This window comes from Bombus pyrosoma, linkage group LG2, assembly GCF_014825855.1.
Source record: "Bombus pyrosoma isolate SC7728 linkage group LG2, ASM1482585v1, whole genome shotgun sequence".
Taxonomy (NCBI): domain Eukaryota; kingdom Metazoa; phylum Arthropoda; class Insecta; order Hymenoptera; family Apidae; genus Bombus; species Bombus pyrosoma.
In genome coordinates, this window is record NC_057771.1 from 10,952,633 (window position 1) to 10,969,880 (window position 17,248).

Here is a 17,248-nt window from a genome sequence, read left to right on the forward strand (position 1 = left end):
ATGTACTAACTCCATAGATAGAATCTTGACAGCTTTGAGCTTTTCTTTTCCCTATCATCTCACCTTCTCTACTCCACGTTGCATTTCCATGCATATAAATCACTGGTTACGGTTATCGGAGCAGCACTTTTTGTGACCGCTCGATCCTTTTCAGGTCGGCTTAACATTTGTGCCGTCTTGGCCGGACGATAGAAATACGGAGCAGTCGAACAAAAGCAGCAAGGGTTGAAGGGATCGTCAGGTGAACGCATTTTGGAGAGATGCTCAGAAACGAGGGCATAGAGGCGCGTTTACCGAGCTGTCGAGAAGTGGAGGCAAGCATCGGAGGGAGTTGTTGAAAACCTACGGCAGCGTGACTGTTTTCCGACGCGTTTGAAAGAGCGGGTCTTTAATAAAAGCAGCTACGACTTCCTTAAGAACGTCGCGAGGAACACGTTAAAAATGCGTTAACAGCTTGTAACGAGTACCTACCTTTCGTGTCAGTGATCCCACCGGCCGAGAAATCTCGTGGATCTTAGTAGGTGTCGTTGACAGGTATTTCACCTTGCCGCCCCAGGGGGTAGCTCCTCTTCTTTGTAGTACTTTTCCCTTATCTAGCGGATCGCCGATCAGATCGGAGACTGGTCTTTCAAGATCGAACTCGACACGATATCACGCCGAGTCTCCAACATCTCGTTGCTTCAGTATATATATGCATGCCTCTTATTACCGTCCAATAAGGAAATTTGTAATTTTCCAATAATTGCGAACGCAAGGTGCACCCATTGCCGAGGCAAAATGGTAATCATGTCGTAAATAGACTCGGATAGAAAGCATTGGCCTTCGTCGGTTTGCGTTTTGTGTGGAGCGTAGTCTGCCCGAAATGATATCCTCTAAAAAGAGGAAAGCAAAAGCCCTGCAGGTTCGTAGGAAAGTGCAGACGATGGAATTCTCTTTCGCCTTCGGTAACGTTCAGGAAGAGTAAAAAGGAAGGGAGCAAGAACGAGTACAAGGTGGAATAAAGATAGGAAAGAAAGAAGCCGAGCTCTCCAGCTAGCCGGAGTAGTTTTAAACTAGTGTCTCGTTCTTTCTAATGACTGTCATTTACCTGGTGTCATTCTCGTGTTCCGCTGCATCCGACAACCTACGACGTCCCTTCATACTGCACGTAATCTTTTCAATGTCCGAGACAAGACGGATTCTCGGCGTCATTAGGGAGCATAAAGTGTCTTTCTTTCCTTGTTTCATCCGCCTGCCCCACCCTGCGTCTCCTTTCTATCTTTCGTCTTTTTCGTCGTCTGCGGTGGAATTTGCTTCGACTCCTCCGCTTCGTCGTTCCTTCCTCGACGATTGCGCAGGCCAATAGTGCGCCAGGTGTGGTCATTAATTTCGCAGGAGACTGTGGAAAAAGACCGCGAGATCCGAACAAAGATTGTTTCGAGTCGGACTGCGCGGCTCTCCGACCGCCGACTGAAACGAGCATTTTTGCAGGACAATTATTCGCGAAGGTGAGCCGCGTCGTTGACACAGAATTGCTGTAATTCCTCTTTCCAGATCGTGCACAAATTTTCCGGCCGTTTTGCCGTCCGTCCCCAAGGGGGAAAACGTCCGCGATTTTAATTCTCCTTCCTGCGAATCTTGCAGAATGTTACGAAATATTTCATATTTCTGTAACGCATACGGTAACCCAAATGCAGCTTCTAAAACCGCACATTATACAATTATACGAATTTCTGAAAAGTACAATTCCTCTATATCGAATCGCTATGAATATAGAACGGTTTTCAAATTTTTAATCCGAGCGATAAGCACAAACTAAACAAAGACTTAGTTTCATTTTCACATTTTAAAGTCAAACTTATCCGCCACGTTCTAAGATTCTTCTTGAATAATTGCGAATTTCCCGGAGATATATAGGAAGGTACAAACACGTAGGATATTCTATTACCGGTGGTAATTACCTGGATAGCAGTAAAATCCAGAGGAGACGGAAATCAATGGAAAGCGTTTAAACCACTGCCATCCTCGCCATCCCCGTAAGCTATCCCAGACGCGCGACGCGACTACCACAGATATGCAACCAATACCCGGTATATTATATTCGATGGTGCACATGTCTATTCCGTAGACAGCAAACATATCCAATGTTTTATTTTTGGATTTTTTAACGGTATACAAAGGCGCGCTAGTCGATCGACAATAACGAAACGCATAAATTATTTTACTTCGTGAAATAAATACGGGAAAATACCCTGAACGGATGGCTAGAGTAAAACGATGCCCTTTATACATATAATTCAGTCTCAATGACTAACTGTTCCTTCTGTCACACCACTCCCATTGTATCCTCGGGCCAAGAAACGTTTCTGTCCGTGATGTGTCGCGTTTCCGACTGTGTTTCGTGACTGCGAACGTATATGCAAATTCGTGTTTTTACGAATACAACCAAAGAAACGGTACAAAAGGAAGAATCTGAAAGCAAGTATTATACCAAATACGCGTCACCTATATTTTTTCACTTTTAGTGCGCTCTATTACGTTCTTGTATCTTTAAATTTCGCATCCGCGCTATACTCGTGACGTATCGACATATCTCAACATCGCTAAATACGACTAAGATTTTTTAGTGAGTTGCGAATAGTCGCCGGTTATTAGCGAGAGGGACTCTGGTCTCGTGTGATTTCGCCGAGCGTGGAACGCATAGGAATAATACCGAGAAAGTAATGTTGCTTGCTTTACGTAACGAAAAAGACGAGACTCGTTAACGCGGTTAAATCCAGGATAAAATTATATCGCGGGTAAAGCGTACTCGTGAATTCATTCGGCTAAATGAATCGCGCTCCACTTTCCGTCCGAGCTGCTGATACGATTCACCGAATAATACGTGTAATGACGGTGACTCGTAATTCGATTCGTGCCACCGAATCCACTTTCTTTTTTCAGCATTTTGTATTTCGTTAATTATCGTGCAATTAAATCCAATGCCAAATAACATCGATCAGACGAGATTGAGTTTTAATTGGTTTTCGCAGGTCGGGTGGTGCATCCGGCACAGGTAGTGCTGGGATGGTACCATCGACCGGTGGAGGTCCTGGAAATCCAACAGGAGGCGGCAGGATGGCCGTCATCGGTGTGACTAGGAACGTCAGGCTGAGACGGCGTGGAGCATCTGGATTTGGCTTCTCTCTTCGTGGTGGCAGAGAGTATGCAGCCGGATTTTACGTGAGCGACGTACAACCTGGCAGCGAAGCTCACAGAAATGGATTAAGGGTAATAAAGCCACAAATTGTAGTTACGCTTCTGTAATTGTTATCGGTACACTAAAGATGTTTATGTAAATTCAAATTTTTATGCACGTAATTGAAGGAACGCTACCAAGGCGGAGATCTATTTCATCCATCAAATATTATAATGATTACTATATCTTGAATGTTTTACGTATTTCTGCATATTATGTGCATTGTTGCGATTTAGGGTGTTTCATAAATGCACAAACATCCACATGCACCTACCGTACCGGCTAAAAATTTGGGATCTGTTTCCTAGCTGTATTTACATTTTGTCCCTCACTAATTTCATTAATCGTTTAAGTTTATGTTTATTAATTTTTAACCGTTTAATTAAACATCCATTGGAAATTAACGTCGCCGATATCGATAGTTGTAAATTTCCTTTACAACGACAGATTCTTTATCGAAAGTTATTTCGAGATAAACTAGTTCTAAAAGAAACTGATTTCTGCTCAAGTTCTTAGACGTGACGAACTTTAATCAGTTTTTTTTAATTCTCCGGGGGAAACACGTAGCGATTTCAAACTTTTGCCTGGTGGTATAGGTATTCGTGTAACATTCGCCAAGAGATGCGAATCGATTTCGTAATTACGAAACTACGGTTTCTGCTCTATTTCGTTAACCGTGTATTCTACTTTTCGTTTCACTTTGTTTTTTTACTTTCAGGTCGGTGATCAGATCATAAGGGTGAACGGGTATCCGGTTGAGGACGCAGTCCATCAGGAAGTGGCACTTCTGGCAAAAAACCAGCAAGTGCTCGTTCTCAAGATTCGAAGTAATTACTCGCATTCTTTTCCTCTTTTTTTCTTTTTTTTTTAATTCTCTCAACTCCAGAATACACGCGAACGACTTATACTGATTGCTCGTATTTTATTGTTTCAGGCGTGGGAATGATACCTGTGAAAGAGTAAGTACCGATCGCTCATTAAAAATTCTGCAAGTCTCTCGCGTTAGTCCGTGGAGTGTTTCCTCGTTATAAAAGTACTTTATGATTCGCAAAGCAATCCGAACGATCCGGTCACCTGGCACATGGTGCAGCAGCAACAGCAACAGCTACAGTACAACGAAACTGGTTTGGGTGCCGTTCCGAGCACCGAAGTCAGGATTCGAATTCTCGTCGGCGAGAAGGGTCGCCTCGGGTGTGGTGTTTGCAGAGGCATCGTGCCAGGCCTCACAGTTCAGGTTAATTATACATAGTTTCTCGCTGACATTTGATAGTAATTTCGTAACTCTGCAGTGTTTAATTTCAATTACTTTCAATTTCGACTTAGATGGCGATAGTAAAATTGATCTTATTCGGTCAAATTACCGTGGATACGGAATAGCGCGATATAACAGAGAATCGAAAATTAATTGAATAAAATTCATTTAGGGCACCAGAGACGATGGACCAGCTAGAGCAGCGGGCTTGAAAGCCGGCGACATTATAATTTGGTGCAATGGCCAGCGTCTCACTGATCTTCCGTTCGAAAGAGCCATCGAGGTAATGAGAAGCTCCGCCGTTCTCGACCTTATAGTGCAACGACCTACGCCGAATCACCTTTACGACTGCCCTGAACCATTATGGACCCGTGGCTCGAGCGGTTACGATTCTGAAACGTCGAGTATGGCTGCAGCCAGCCCACAGCCGCAGAATCCTTCTTACTCGCCGCAACATCATCACGACCCTAGAATGCATCATCGATACCCTCGCGATGACGTTTGCAACCGAAATGGAAGGTTAGTAAGACGGTAGTATAAATGGCATTTATGAAAAACTCGAACACTCAAAAGTCTATATAATATGCAAAAATATACAAAATATGTAAAGTAAAACGATCCTCTCGTTAACATTTAGAAAGCGAAAGAAATCTCTATGTAAATTTCGTTCCTGCAATGCAAAAATCTATGGTCTACTTATGTCATTTTATTTCTCTAACGTTAGGTAATTGATTGCGTAGATTACAAAAGCAAAACAAATAGGCAGAGTAATATATACAGAATCAGAAATTTGTTTCACTTTCCCGTCTAATCAAGATAAATGCCTTGCAATGGTAAAGAAGTGTCTGTAATTAGTTACGTGCATAACTCTGATGTAACGTTTAAACGACCATATTGTAACACGATTATTATGCCATAGCCTGAACCGTTGTACGTAATTACAATTAACAAGGACCAGCTAAACTGTTCTTTGCCATAGAATCGGACTAGATAGAGTAGCTCGCGCGGTTTATGGCATTGGATAGGTATCTCTCTCTGTCTCTCTCTCGCTCTCTCTCTTGCTACCGACCGTTATCATGTGGCATCGATGAATTTGCACCAAGGAGAAAGTCGGTCTATTAATAGGACATTCGGTGATAACGATCGCAGCACCGGGGAACAGGACGAATTCCTGACCGCCTCATAAACGTTCATCTTGTTCTTAACCCTCGTTCCTTTACGTCTTACTTCCTCACGATGTTGTATAATTGGAATTAGAAAGTAGTACCGTTTGATGCAAAAATTACTGGTAACACGTGACCGTGAATATTGCAGGATCTGTTGCCCGCTTGCCCTGTCCACCAGCAGCTGCAGCTCCGCGGAATGGGCTCACGTGGATCAGGTACGAATTCTTATTCAAAAAATGGATCGTAATTTTTGTGAAAAATTTAAAAATGTTGAAGAGTGATAGTCGTTCGATTGAAAAATAGAGAGACGCTAAGCAATGATAATTGATTGATTTGCAGGCTCAGGAATGGTCTCGAAGACCAAATAACACCACGGTGATCCGTATTAATCAGAGCCAGAACCAAAACCACAGGTTCGTAGGTGCACCAGGTCGTCCGAACTCGCGTGGTAATTATGAAGATGATATCGATAACGAGCCTCTGTACGATCCTGTGGCGCCAAGAATCGATTACGAAGTTCACGATTTCGACGCTAATCCGAGAGACGAAGCGAATCGTCGTTTGGCTTATCGAAGGGACAATATGCGGCAACAGGACGTCATTTACGATGGTCCAGCCGATGATATGCCTCCCTATCATGGATCCAAAGTGAGTTACTCTTGTGTTAATAGGTATTGTTCTTCTAATATCTAGCGCTCGCTGTTTGATAATTAACGAGTATTCGATCAGCGCTTTCTACCTCCGAGTCTTCTCATAATCATCGCGATTATCTTGATCGAATTAACGTAATGATCAGTGTACAGTAGCCTAGAGCCATCGACGCGGCTTAATTAAAAAGAGAAACGATCGTAGAGGTACGGTGATTGTGTACGTTCGAACGTTGGACTGAGAGGCCTCTTGTTAAACTTTTGTCACAGGAAAATGGCACACAGGACGGAGATAGGAAAACCATAACGACCGTGGAGATCCATCAAACTGTATGCCCACCAGCGCCGCCGCCACCTCTTCCTTATAAATGGTCCGGAGGTGCGTTAAAATAATTGGAGAAAATACACGTAAAATCTATCGATACGACACATATGGTGAATCGTCATTTTTCTATCGTTAGAAAATTCCTGAAGCAAAAGTGTCATTGATACTTTTAAGATATTTTTAAAGATACTTTTAAAACATTAAAAGTCTTTTTCTCGCTTGAAACAAAGGTTTTTCATTATGACATGAAAAAGTCAAGAATCGCAGTAGCGTCAAACGCTAACACTTTCTAAATAAGAAACAGCATTCTAAATTATTAAGATCCTTTCGTAATACCTCGCAATACTTCGGACTTTAACAACACGTGTTAAAGTCAACTTCTAAAACGCATATCATAAAGCAACGTGAAATGCGTTTCTATCCTTACAGACACGAAGCCAATGAACGCGAAGGGTATGCAAATGGGTAGCACAATGTCTATGGGCAGTACAGGCTCGACGGAAACGGAGTCAAGTCTCGAGTCTTCCTGCAGCAAGGACTCCGCTTCCACTTCTTCGTCCTTATCGACGTCCTCCTGCGAGCCACCGTCGACAGTTTCGTTCGGCTCGATCACTGCCACCTCGACCGGGACCAATAAAACCAATGACACCGCGGCCACCGCGGCCACCGCAACACCCCGCAATTGCGCCACAAGGACATCGCCGATAGCCTGCACCGATCTAAGCACTGCCATCACTCAGGAATTGCAGAGGCGGGCGCAGCAGGTAGGAGAGCCGCGACTTTTCCTCTTCGCGAAACCTATACACCGCTTGGATCGCATTACCTGCTTGTTTATGCGCATTACCGGGCGTGTTACCGGAATTTGGATTTTTATATCGACCGATTCTCCGTGGAGATTCTTTGGATTTTTCTCGTCTTCGGAGTCTTTGTGGCGAGAGTGGCGCCTATCTGGCGCGGCAATATTTTTGTTGTTTCAATTGGAATTTAGATCACCGCTCGATGCTGGTATTATTTTATAAACGTGGCATTTTTCTTGCGATCGATGACTCATATTGCATACACGATCTTATCCGATCGAAGATTAAAATAATTATGTCGAACGGGTAACAATAAACAATAAAGAAGTCTGATTATTTCACGATTATAAATTTCGATATAAAGTAAGTAAATAATTCATGCTTAGTAAATAATTTACTTTTGTCATATAGCAACGAAAATATCAATTCGCGTGTTTTAATAATCAACAAGCTGTATTATATGGAAATTTATATTTGTCTCTATTTTAGTATGGGTAATTGTCTTTTACACTTAGCGATATCTCGTGCGTCATCTGCAAAGATAACTGTTTTCTTGCCGAAAGATAAGATTTTGGTTCTTTCAACGTGTTTCCATGGTGGCGATAATAGTAACGTTAGTAAGGTTTCGTTCATCATAAGGGACGTTCTATTCCTTGGACAACCGAGTTACGCATTCCTTATCGTCGACGAATCGCTTATCACTCATTCTGTCTAACTCGATCGAGACTTTCTCACAGTGTGACTAATTCTAAATCGATGAAATATTGCGTCACGAAATATCGATTATCGATGGTATATTTATACACGATCGTGATGTGTAAGCGTATTGAATGTATCGTCTCTTTCAGAGGAACATGAACAACGCCGCGAAAATGGAAGCAGGAAAGGAGAAAACTGCGGAGCCGCGGAAGCCACAAAACCCGGAAGCTCTGAGGGCGCAAGAACAGAAAGTTACGCACGATAAGGTAGTCAATATTTGTGATCTTACACAAACTGCGATAAGAGCAATGTTCTGTTAATCTTTGTTTGATTTTTCTTTAATCTACATGTCGTAGCATAATATAACATAAACGTCGAAATTGGTTCAAGTGTACGATCCAAGACAATAGAATTCCGATGCATTCAACGATCTTTTACTGCGCGACTTTTGAACTTTAGCTAGACTCCGTCGAATTGCAGGATACCAGTGCATTCATAACGTCGCTGTACTTGTAAGTTGAATATTCGTATCACGCGTTCACTTGCCTCGTACGAGAGCCTGATTCTCGTATCACGAACACCCACACGATCCCTCCCGTCACATCCTAACTCTTGTCAGTTACACTTAACACGCGAAAAGTTCATTCACTCGCTACGTTGTAAAACGTTGAAATTGAAATTACGACCGGTTGATCTCTCGTTCGATGGGTGAACGATCTAATCTCGTAAAAATCTAATCGGTGTTAGATCGGCGATGAAAACTAAACGATTCGACCAAGGATTGTTTTTCTCGACAGATAAAGGAGAAACGCTCGTTAATAGATGCATAAAAAACAAAAGGAACGATTAATACGCCGTGCAGATACTGAAAAGCGTTTGTACGTCGATAACGAGTAGAGAGCCAGCCTAATTAAAAATTACCGCGCGATGTTGCAAACGATCGAACTTTCGTAGATGAGCGTTCGAACGACGATTCACAGGCGCGCAGTTCGCTCGTACACGTTTCGCGAGTTCAGTTTGCGACCGAACGCGCATTGAGCGCGCCGTAAATTTTACCGTGTGACCTCTTTGTTCTTGATCGATTAAGTTCGGTGCTTAATCTTCGGTCAGAGGAATAATATTAATAATAAAGGAACAGTAAAGACGCGATAACACACGTATTAAATTGTTTACAGCTAATGGAGGAGTTCAAGCGTGCCCATCGAAAGATGTTCAACAGCGCTCAGCAAAAAGTTCATTTCTCCGATCAGGCGCCGGAGCAGGTAAGAAAATGATAAGCTTATCTTTGCGGTACATGAACGATCTACTTATATACTTGAATACGTGATTTTCCTTGATTTATCTAATAACCTCATGATATTTGCGTGAACGTGACTGTTTTGTTTTTCTTATTGCGATAATTAGAATATATCTTATAACAACATCTACTATACCTTAGTTACATACTTTTTCCAACGATTTCGTTTCTAATATTGTTAATTGGATCGCAAAAGAAGATTTAAGATAATTAAGTGACCGGTGTAAATGAAGTAAAAGTAGAAGAAAAATTGTATAGATGGAGAAATTTCTTTTTTATTAAAGTTTCTATTATAATCGTACGCGTAATGCACGCCGTTCAAGTACAACGTTTAGTACTTTCACCGTTTCCTTTCTTCGACGAGGAAGACGTTACAGCTTCTGATTACACGAAAAGACTTCAAGTCTAGAATAAAATTTCTCGGTTGCGATCGCGAACTAATCAAAGGAAGGGGGAGCAGGGGGGACGATACTCCTCATACGTATCGCACGATGGAAAGAGCGGAACTAAGGATATACACGTATGCGGTTAATTAAAAATCCTATTAGCTACTCTTGGAAATGAATTTGCCATGGAAACGTATGTATCTCGGCGATATACTTATAATACGCTGCTTGGCAACCGAGCGTGGAAATTAAATATTGATACAAAAAGAAGGCGGTAAAGAGGGGAAGTTTGGAGAAAAATACGCGGAACAAAGCAAATAACGTGGTTTCGGGGCATATTCTTCCAGTTCTCGAGGCGATACGCTATACCGTGCTCTCTTGCGTCGTTTTTAATTACACAACCTTCTTCCCGAAGATCTGCCAAAGTAAATAGATAACGAGTCTCAAGATTACGAAGACTTCGCAGCCAGTCATTGTCTGCACGAGTCTCGAAACACACTGAACGTGTGTGCAGCGCAATACGCTCAGCTGCACCTGAATTTATGTACAAGCTGCGTTTATTAACTGTTATACACTCGCGTATCGTTCGAACTGACGACCGGCGGCGATACAGAGACCGATCTTCCTCTCTTACAGTCACGTAAGTCTCACCGTTCTGTTCTCAGTCCGGCTGAATCTGCCGCGCGATACGAACACTGGATCCGTACTAGTCGTTTCGCGGCCGGGCAATACTAAATCACGCCCTTAATTGAATCGCGGTTAGCTAATTAAGCCTGACAACTGATTACGATACGATAGAAGTATTTGTGCGGGGGAAGCAGCTAGTGCTTTCTAAATCGGCTCTGTTCGCTGTAACGATTCCGCTAATTAACGATCTACTAATCGAGCGATCATCGATTGTCCTCTACAACAATTTCGTCGTAGAAAGACACGACTGAATTATTTCTACCTCGCTACGTTCGACGCTTCCTAGAAACGCATGAATTATCGCAGAATCGATGACTCATTACATAATCGACTTATCGGCGGGTGATCGGTGCTGTTAAACGGACGTTTAACGGTAGCGGAACAGTCGATCGTTGGTGGCCGACTCGTTCGAACATACGCAAGTGGACGCGATCGTCTGTCGCAAGGATTTTTCCTTATGTTGGCCGACGTTGCACGTTGATTTCCTTCGAATTGCAACGTGTAAAATAATAGAGCTTACATAAGAGCGCGAGTTACGCTCGTGACTGTTTTCAACCGACTCGAATCGTGGCGTGCGATTGGTTTCAAGGTGGCCACTGCGGAACACCGCGAAATGCGGTTCGCTTGTGATTAACGAAAAAGCGGTGCCGCACTTGGCGTTCGCCGCAGCCGGTAATTCGCGCGTAATTCGCGAAAAGTACCGACGACGACGAAAACGAAGATTAGTTCTCGTCGCGACCTCGAGTTCCACGACCGTGTGCGAGTGCTCTCCGAAAGGCTGTTCGTTAACGAGTCGGAAGTGATTTACAAAAAGACGGTTGAAATTGAACCGTTATGCGCCGCTGCCGCGGCTGTTGCTACTAGCGGAGGAAAGTTAATCGAAGGAAAAATGCTAGGCTTTTGAAACCGAAGACATGAACGGTTTGCTGAGCAACGGTGAACGGAGGAGTCGCGTGTTGGTTACTATTACGCCTTACAATGTTAGTTATCAAGTTTATCTGACCGATTAGCATTGAATCTACATTTTTGAACGAAGAACCGTCTAGAATACCTAAAGTAGAAAAAATTAAATATATACGTTCATAATCTTAAGTAAATTCCGAAACAACCTTCGGTAGATTGAATAGATTAAAACATAGTATCTATAAAATTAAATATGTATCGCTCGACTTCTTTTTGTGCTATATAAGTTCCTAAATTTATCATTGCTTATCCTAATCTCATTAAACTGTCACCAGGAGCAAGAAAAAAGGGTATTGAACACGTCGACAGTGCCGACAAACAATATACCGCCGGCACCTCCAGCACCTCCAGCACCTCCAGCACCTCCGGCGCCTGTAGCGCCTGTAGCGCCTCCAGCACCACCGGCTCCACCCCCGCTTCCGCTTCTTTCGAAGACCAAAAGCGCTGAGGATTCCGTGGAGATGCAAAGCATAGAGTCATTTAAGTTGAAAGAGGCTCCAAACCCAGTGATTCCAAAGCCACCGCCAACTTACTTCCCCATACAAAATAATTCTACGGTCACGTCGAACGGAAGTCCTCGACACGGTACCGGAAACAAGCCACAAGTGAATGGAAAGGAAACGTCGCCGAGTCCCGTGCCGGAAATGACAAAAGCAGCCGTGTCTCCGGCAGCTGCAAACGCACCGAACTTGAAGCCAGCCCCTGGAAAAGTCGCCATTAGGATAGGCGCCTACGAAGGGGAAGCTAAACAACCGTCTAAGCTCGACTTCCTGTCGCAGCAGTCTCGATCAGATAGAAACGGCACGGATGAATTGGCGAATGGTCCAGTGGTGTCGAGATTGCAGAACGAATTGGCTGCAACGTTACAAAGATCGAACTTAAGAAGAAAGACTGACGGGGTGAGTGGAATTTTTGTTTTATCAATTTCGAAAGGTAAACGAAGGTCGAAACATGTAGAATGTCATTATGTCGTTTGGCTGATAAGCGTGATGCTTAGTGTAGGTAGCCAATTATGTCCCCAAGCACAAAACAACAGACGATAAAGGTATAAATTACGTTAATTACACGTTTGACGTTAACAGATGTGATTACAAAGCGATGAAGAACACGTTAAAGAAACGTGAAGTGGAACAAACTTCGTAAAAACAATTGTTTGTTTTGTTTCAGGAGGCACAGCCAAGTATTAAGCCAATCCCCGAAAACACAGTAGTGTCCAACAACGAGACAACGAACTCGGAACCGGGAAAGTTGCCACAGAGCAACGTCGAGAAGCTCGCGTCCGCTCTCAACAACAAAGTCACCATCAAAGTGAACCCCGAACATAATAATCGATAAAAAGTTAGCTTCCGTTCATAAAGGATAAAAGCAAAAAAAAAAAAAAAAGAAAAAAAAGTCGAAACGAACCGTTTTTAGGAGTCCACCATGTACCTCTGCCACTTTGTACATTTTTGCACGCTCTTTGAACTTACATCGACTTTTTATTCTAGATGAAAGAGCGCTCCCCCTATTGGTGAGCTTCTTTTTTACGTCTTTTACCTGTATGTCTTTTTTTATATGTTATTTATTATCGTATTATAGCGTCTAAGAAATAAGAAACGGCTAAAGTACCCTTAATTAACCGAAATGACAGGCGCCGCGACACCTTTTACCACGTAGGCCCGTGTCTTTAAACAGAGTTCCCTCCGTCGCCGACTAATGTACAGGTCGTGAGACTCGATGGAGCCGTCGAACTGAAAAATAAAGACGATAATACCTAATGGAACTAGATCGTTTCTACACTTTTTTCCCCCTAGTAAAATAATCCTATTACTATATAAAAATGATAAAAACAGTAAAACCTCGATTATCCAGATATTGTAATTCATATCCAGTGTAATTGGTTCAAATATTCATTAATTCAGATAACCAAGGTTTTATTCTAGTTGAACGTTGATAATCTTCCGATTACTTCACTTTTATACAACTTCAAGCTTCCGATTCTATTGGTCTATTGGAATTTGGCACAATTATAAACTCCCCCTGACAGAAATTACGTCGTGATAACAGATTCGTTCAGAAGTGATTAACCTCTTGTGAACGAAGTCGTACTAATCGGACATCCTTTCAAGAAAATGTAAAGGTCGTGCTGAATTTCGTAGATGACTCGTTTAAACAATTCTATCTGCTGCGTTCTTTTAAAAAAAAATTCGGCTCTATGCAACCAACATGTAAAATCAGATCTCGTCATCGAACGAGAAACTTGGAGCAAGAACAGAACAGAATTCAAAAGTTATTAGCCTCCGAGTACTCTGATTTCTCCGACGTCATCCTCGTGGAATCTCCGTTTGCTGAAACCACCAGGAACGGTCATGGAATTCGACAAGTTTCACTTGGTCTCACGCCATCCAAGTTAATCGTGGCTGCTGACGTATTCAAAGGAAACTCGCGTTTTTTCTGTCCGCGCACCCTCGATCCTACCATCGAGAGCTTCGAACTGGTTTCTCTATATCCTCTGCGATGCGTTAGTCTGAGCGTGTTCAACAGGAGACATCGCAAAACCTTGAAGGCAAGGTAGAAATTTGCTGAAAAATAAAAAGTCATGAAATAGAGATGCTCGATACAAATGAACTGCTTTCACAACTTTCTCTACTTTTCTTAACGAGATGATACTTATTAAATAGCGCTTTGACCGCTACTAATATCATTAGATTCATCGATGGAAGAGTAAGCTATTACGAACTCGGCGGTATACAAGGAAGAAACATTTTCTGGAAGAAATGGTGCGAGCAAGTCGAAAGTTTGCTAGCGAACAAGACAAACGGAAGCTCGTTATCGGAAACGACCGCTGCAAGTTCAGCGAGCAGCTCGACTTTATACATCCTTTCTTCGGAGATCGAGCTTCGGAAAGATTTCAGAAAAGATGGAAGAAGAGCAGTGTGCAGGTGATTCTTTTGTTACTTGATATTTATCCATTTGTAAGAAATTTTCATTGTAATACATTCTATAATTGGATACAGAATATGGACTCACTATGGAGGCGCCGGTGATTATACACCTTCAACATGGCGTCACAAGGACTTATACCTCGGACCATCCTACAGCGAGCTGGTAGACGGTCAATACACTCCTGTTCCTATAAGATTCGCCGGCGCCAGTTTGGAAGACATTAAGGCCGAGTTAAAAGATTTTTCTCCGAGCAAGATCGAGAAAGGGTCTCGTAGCTGGCCTACGTGTCGTTGCTTCGCAGAGAGACGCAAGAACGATGGTCTTTGCGACGTACTCTTTGTCAGAGATCACAATCGCAAATATTACAATAAGACCAAATTCTACGCGACTTGTCAGACTTGTACTCGTAATTTGCAAGCCAAGATCTTCGAAGACAAAGTCAGGGAGAAACGGAACGTTTGGTACAACGAAGCGTTCACGAAAGAAGAAGAATCGAGGAGTCCGAAGAAATGTCTCGCGCGAAGAATATCTCGATTTGGTTTTGGAGTTCCAGAGAAGTGTCATTCAGGGTTGGTTCTTGGTCCGATCCAAACGGATCCCGATTGCTTCCCTTTGCAATTGACCGTGAAGAATATTTACGTCCTCATGGAAAATGCCGTGAAGGTGTGGGAGGGCAAAGAAAGAGGTGAAAGAGGCGAGTCCTTGAAACATTCCAAACATTTTAGGAGATACGGTCTCTGTACTGCACCCCATTTTCTTTACGCCCTTGGTCCCTGGTCGGTACAACCTGGGGAACGAACTACTCTTCAAGGTCGACGATCTTTCAGTCTGGTCACTATTCGTCGACAACCTGTCGAGTCGGAACTGAAACTTCCTGTATCTCGTCGACAATTGGCAGCTAGTATTTCGTATACCGAACTTCAATCTGGTAGGTTTGGGTCGATCGGGACTACTGCGAAGGGACGAGTTGTGCTATTTTGGACACCAGAATACTGGTACCGACCCAGACCTGCTTCCACCGCTTACAGGTAGTAACTAAAGAAAATATTGAATTAGAAAATCCATCTTATCAACACGCTTGCCGCGAGACCTATATCAGATGCCTTTCCGCTCACGCGGCTCGCATTATTTTAAATTAAAATGGATAATAAGATACATAATGAATTTTGTACTATTATCAGAGACCATGAATTTTTATGCATTTATGCAAAAATACATAAAATATGCAAAGCAGAGTACTGGTTATGGTATTTGGTAGGTGAAACAGACTTTGTGTTTTAGTTCCACTTCCTTGGTCATACCTATAAAAATATAAATTTGCATAAATATCCACAGTCATGTGTATTTTATGTATTCATCATACGACAATTAGCGATGGCCGACGTCACGGGACGAAAAGCCTTTTATCGGTCACCGGTGATCGTCATCGCGTTGAACGTGTTAATTGTATTGCGACAGGGAGCTGAGACTGCACTTGAACCATCTGAGAAATTTTCGCCAGGAGAAAGAACGACCGACCAGGAGGAAGTTGTTTAGGAGAAAAAAAAAGTGTCAGTGCGAAGATGATTCTACCATTGCTCCTGAGGAAAAACCCAGTTTCCTAGAACGAATCTTCTCTGGAAATGGATCCAAGAGAAGACAGAAATTCGAAAACCAGGAAAATAATACTACTGTTCAATTAAGGAGATTATTGAGAATGGACTTCAGAATAACAATTTGGGATATAAACAGCGACATTTTGGCGACGCAGCTGACGCTCATAGATCGCGACCTCTTCGTCCGAATTCCCGCCGAGGAGATCGAGATCTTGGTCTTTCAAAGGAGTTCCAGGAACGCGCCTAATTTAGCAGCGTGGATAGCATTCAGTCATCGTGTTTCTTGTCTAATTGGCAGTGAAATTTTGGGCGTGAGAAAATTACCCATGAGAAGTAGAATTGTCGCGAGACTCGTGAACGCTGCCAAAAAGTGCCTCGCTATGGGGAATTTTCACTCGTGCAGATCGATTTTGGCGGGATTGCAGTCGCCTCCGATTTTCCGACTGCGAACTACATGGGATTACTTACGTATTCATCATGCGAATAGGTACATGCACACCAACATCGTGTACCTAAATAATTATCTTACTTTGTTACAAAGACTTCCGTTTGTTCAATTAAATGTTTTGATGATTTAGATACGAAGTTATGGAAAGACTTTGCAAGATTTACAAGAACCCGTGTGCTTTATCATACCGACGATCTTGGGCTAAAGTTGAAAAGAATCGACCTTGCATGCCGCACGTGGCTGACCTTTTGTTGAGACTTCTGCAATTAAATAATGCGAAATGCCATCAACAAGGCAATAGTATTATCCATACGAATGATAGAATAAACCCTTCAAAGGATTTAGCTGCAACGTCTAATAGAAATAAGGATGTATCGCTGGAAAGTAATCCGGATCTGAAACAAAAGCAAGGCTGTAGCAAGAATTTCCTCAATTCCGTTTTAAACAGGATGAAATATAAAAGGGATCAAAATACGATTTACGAGGAGAAGACAGATTTAACGTGGACGACGAGGCAACAGGATTTAGCGTGGAAATATTTCTATCGTTGGTACAACGCTGTTTTAAAGAGTAAAATTCGTATCAAAGAGCAGAAGAGATTAAGCGATATGGATCCAAGGATGAAACGCGTGATCGAAGTTGCGACATGGTTGTCGGATTGTCAGAAACGAGCTCAAGGATACGAATATCCGGTGCATTCGTTCACGAAGGAATTTTTATTGAAGAATCGATATAGGGAGGATCGGGAAAACTTCTTTATTAGTTTAAAATTGGAACCGGCAATGATAACTTGAACAAAAAACATTAAAACGTCTAGCAGTTTATTGTCAATAATAAAAAGGGA

The 17,248-nt window shown here is 42.6% G+C and overlaps 2 protein-coding genes across 3 annotated transcripts in view; both read left to right on the plus strand.

The window, feature by feature from the left end:
- The window catches only part of LOC122577570, a 37,802-nt gene extending 24,604 nt beyond the window's left edge, over positions 1-13,198 (plus strand). For both annotated transcript variants that reach the window (XM_043748905.1, XM_043748906.1), the window contains exons 2-14: positions 3,012-3,249; positions 3,936-4,044; positions 4,152-4,176; positions 4,271-4,451; positions 4,642-4,988; positions 5,784-5,850; positions 5,975-6,283; positions 6,553-6,661; positions 7,037-7,371; positions 8,253-8,369; positions 9,279-9,365; positions 11,712-12,335; positions 12,604-13,198. In XM_043748905.1, the coding sequence (XP_043604840.1) occupies positions 3,012-3,249; positions 3,936-4,044; positions 4,152-4,176; positions 4,271-4,451; positions 4,642-4,988; positions 5,784-5,850; positions 5,975-6,283; positions 6,553-6,661; positions 7,037-7,371; positions 8,253-8,369; positions 9,279-9,365; positions 11,712-12,335; positions 12,604-12,771 (2,716 nt within the window). In that variant the 3' untranslated portion in view covers positions 12,772-13,198. The remainder of the gene's footprint in view (positions 1-3,011; positions 3,250-3,935; positions 4,045-4,151; positions 4,177-4,270; positions 4,452-4,641; positions 4,989-5,783; positions 5,851-5,974; positions 6,284-6,552; positions 6,662-7,036; positions 7,372-8,252; positions 8,370-9,278; positions 9,366-11,711; positions 12,336-12,603) is intronic.
- Positions 13,199-13,351: 153 nt separating this feature from the next.
- On the plus strand, positions 13,352-17,213 carry LOC122577573. The gene is made up of 5 exons (XM_043748913.1): positions 13,352-13,986; positions 14,124-14,357; positions 14,433-15,389; positions 15,820-16,443; positions 16,535-17,213. Exons 1-5 carry the CDS (start codon positions 13,631-13,633, stop codon positions 17,196-17,198), a joined length of 2,835 nt encoding a protein of 944 aa, XP_043604848.1. The 5' UTR covers positions 13,352-13,630; the 3' UTR covers positions 17,199-17,213.
- Positions 17,214-17,248: the final 35 nt, after the last annotated feature.

Coding starts and splice junctions, on each gene's coding strand:
- LOC122577573 (XM_043748913.1), top strand. CDS start 13,631: ATGCAACCAACATGTAAAATCAGATCTCGTCATCGAACGAGAAACTTG. Junction 14,358..14,432: donor GGAAGAAGAGCAGTGTGCAG/GTGATTCTTTTG, acceptor AATTGGATACAG/AATATGGACTCACTATGGAG. Junction 15,390..15,819: donor CCTGCTTCCACCGCTTACAG/GTAGTAACTAAA, acceptor GTATTGCGACAG/GGAGCTGAGACTGCACTTGA.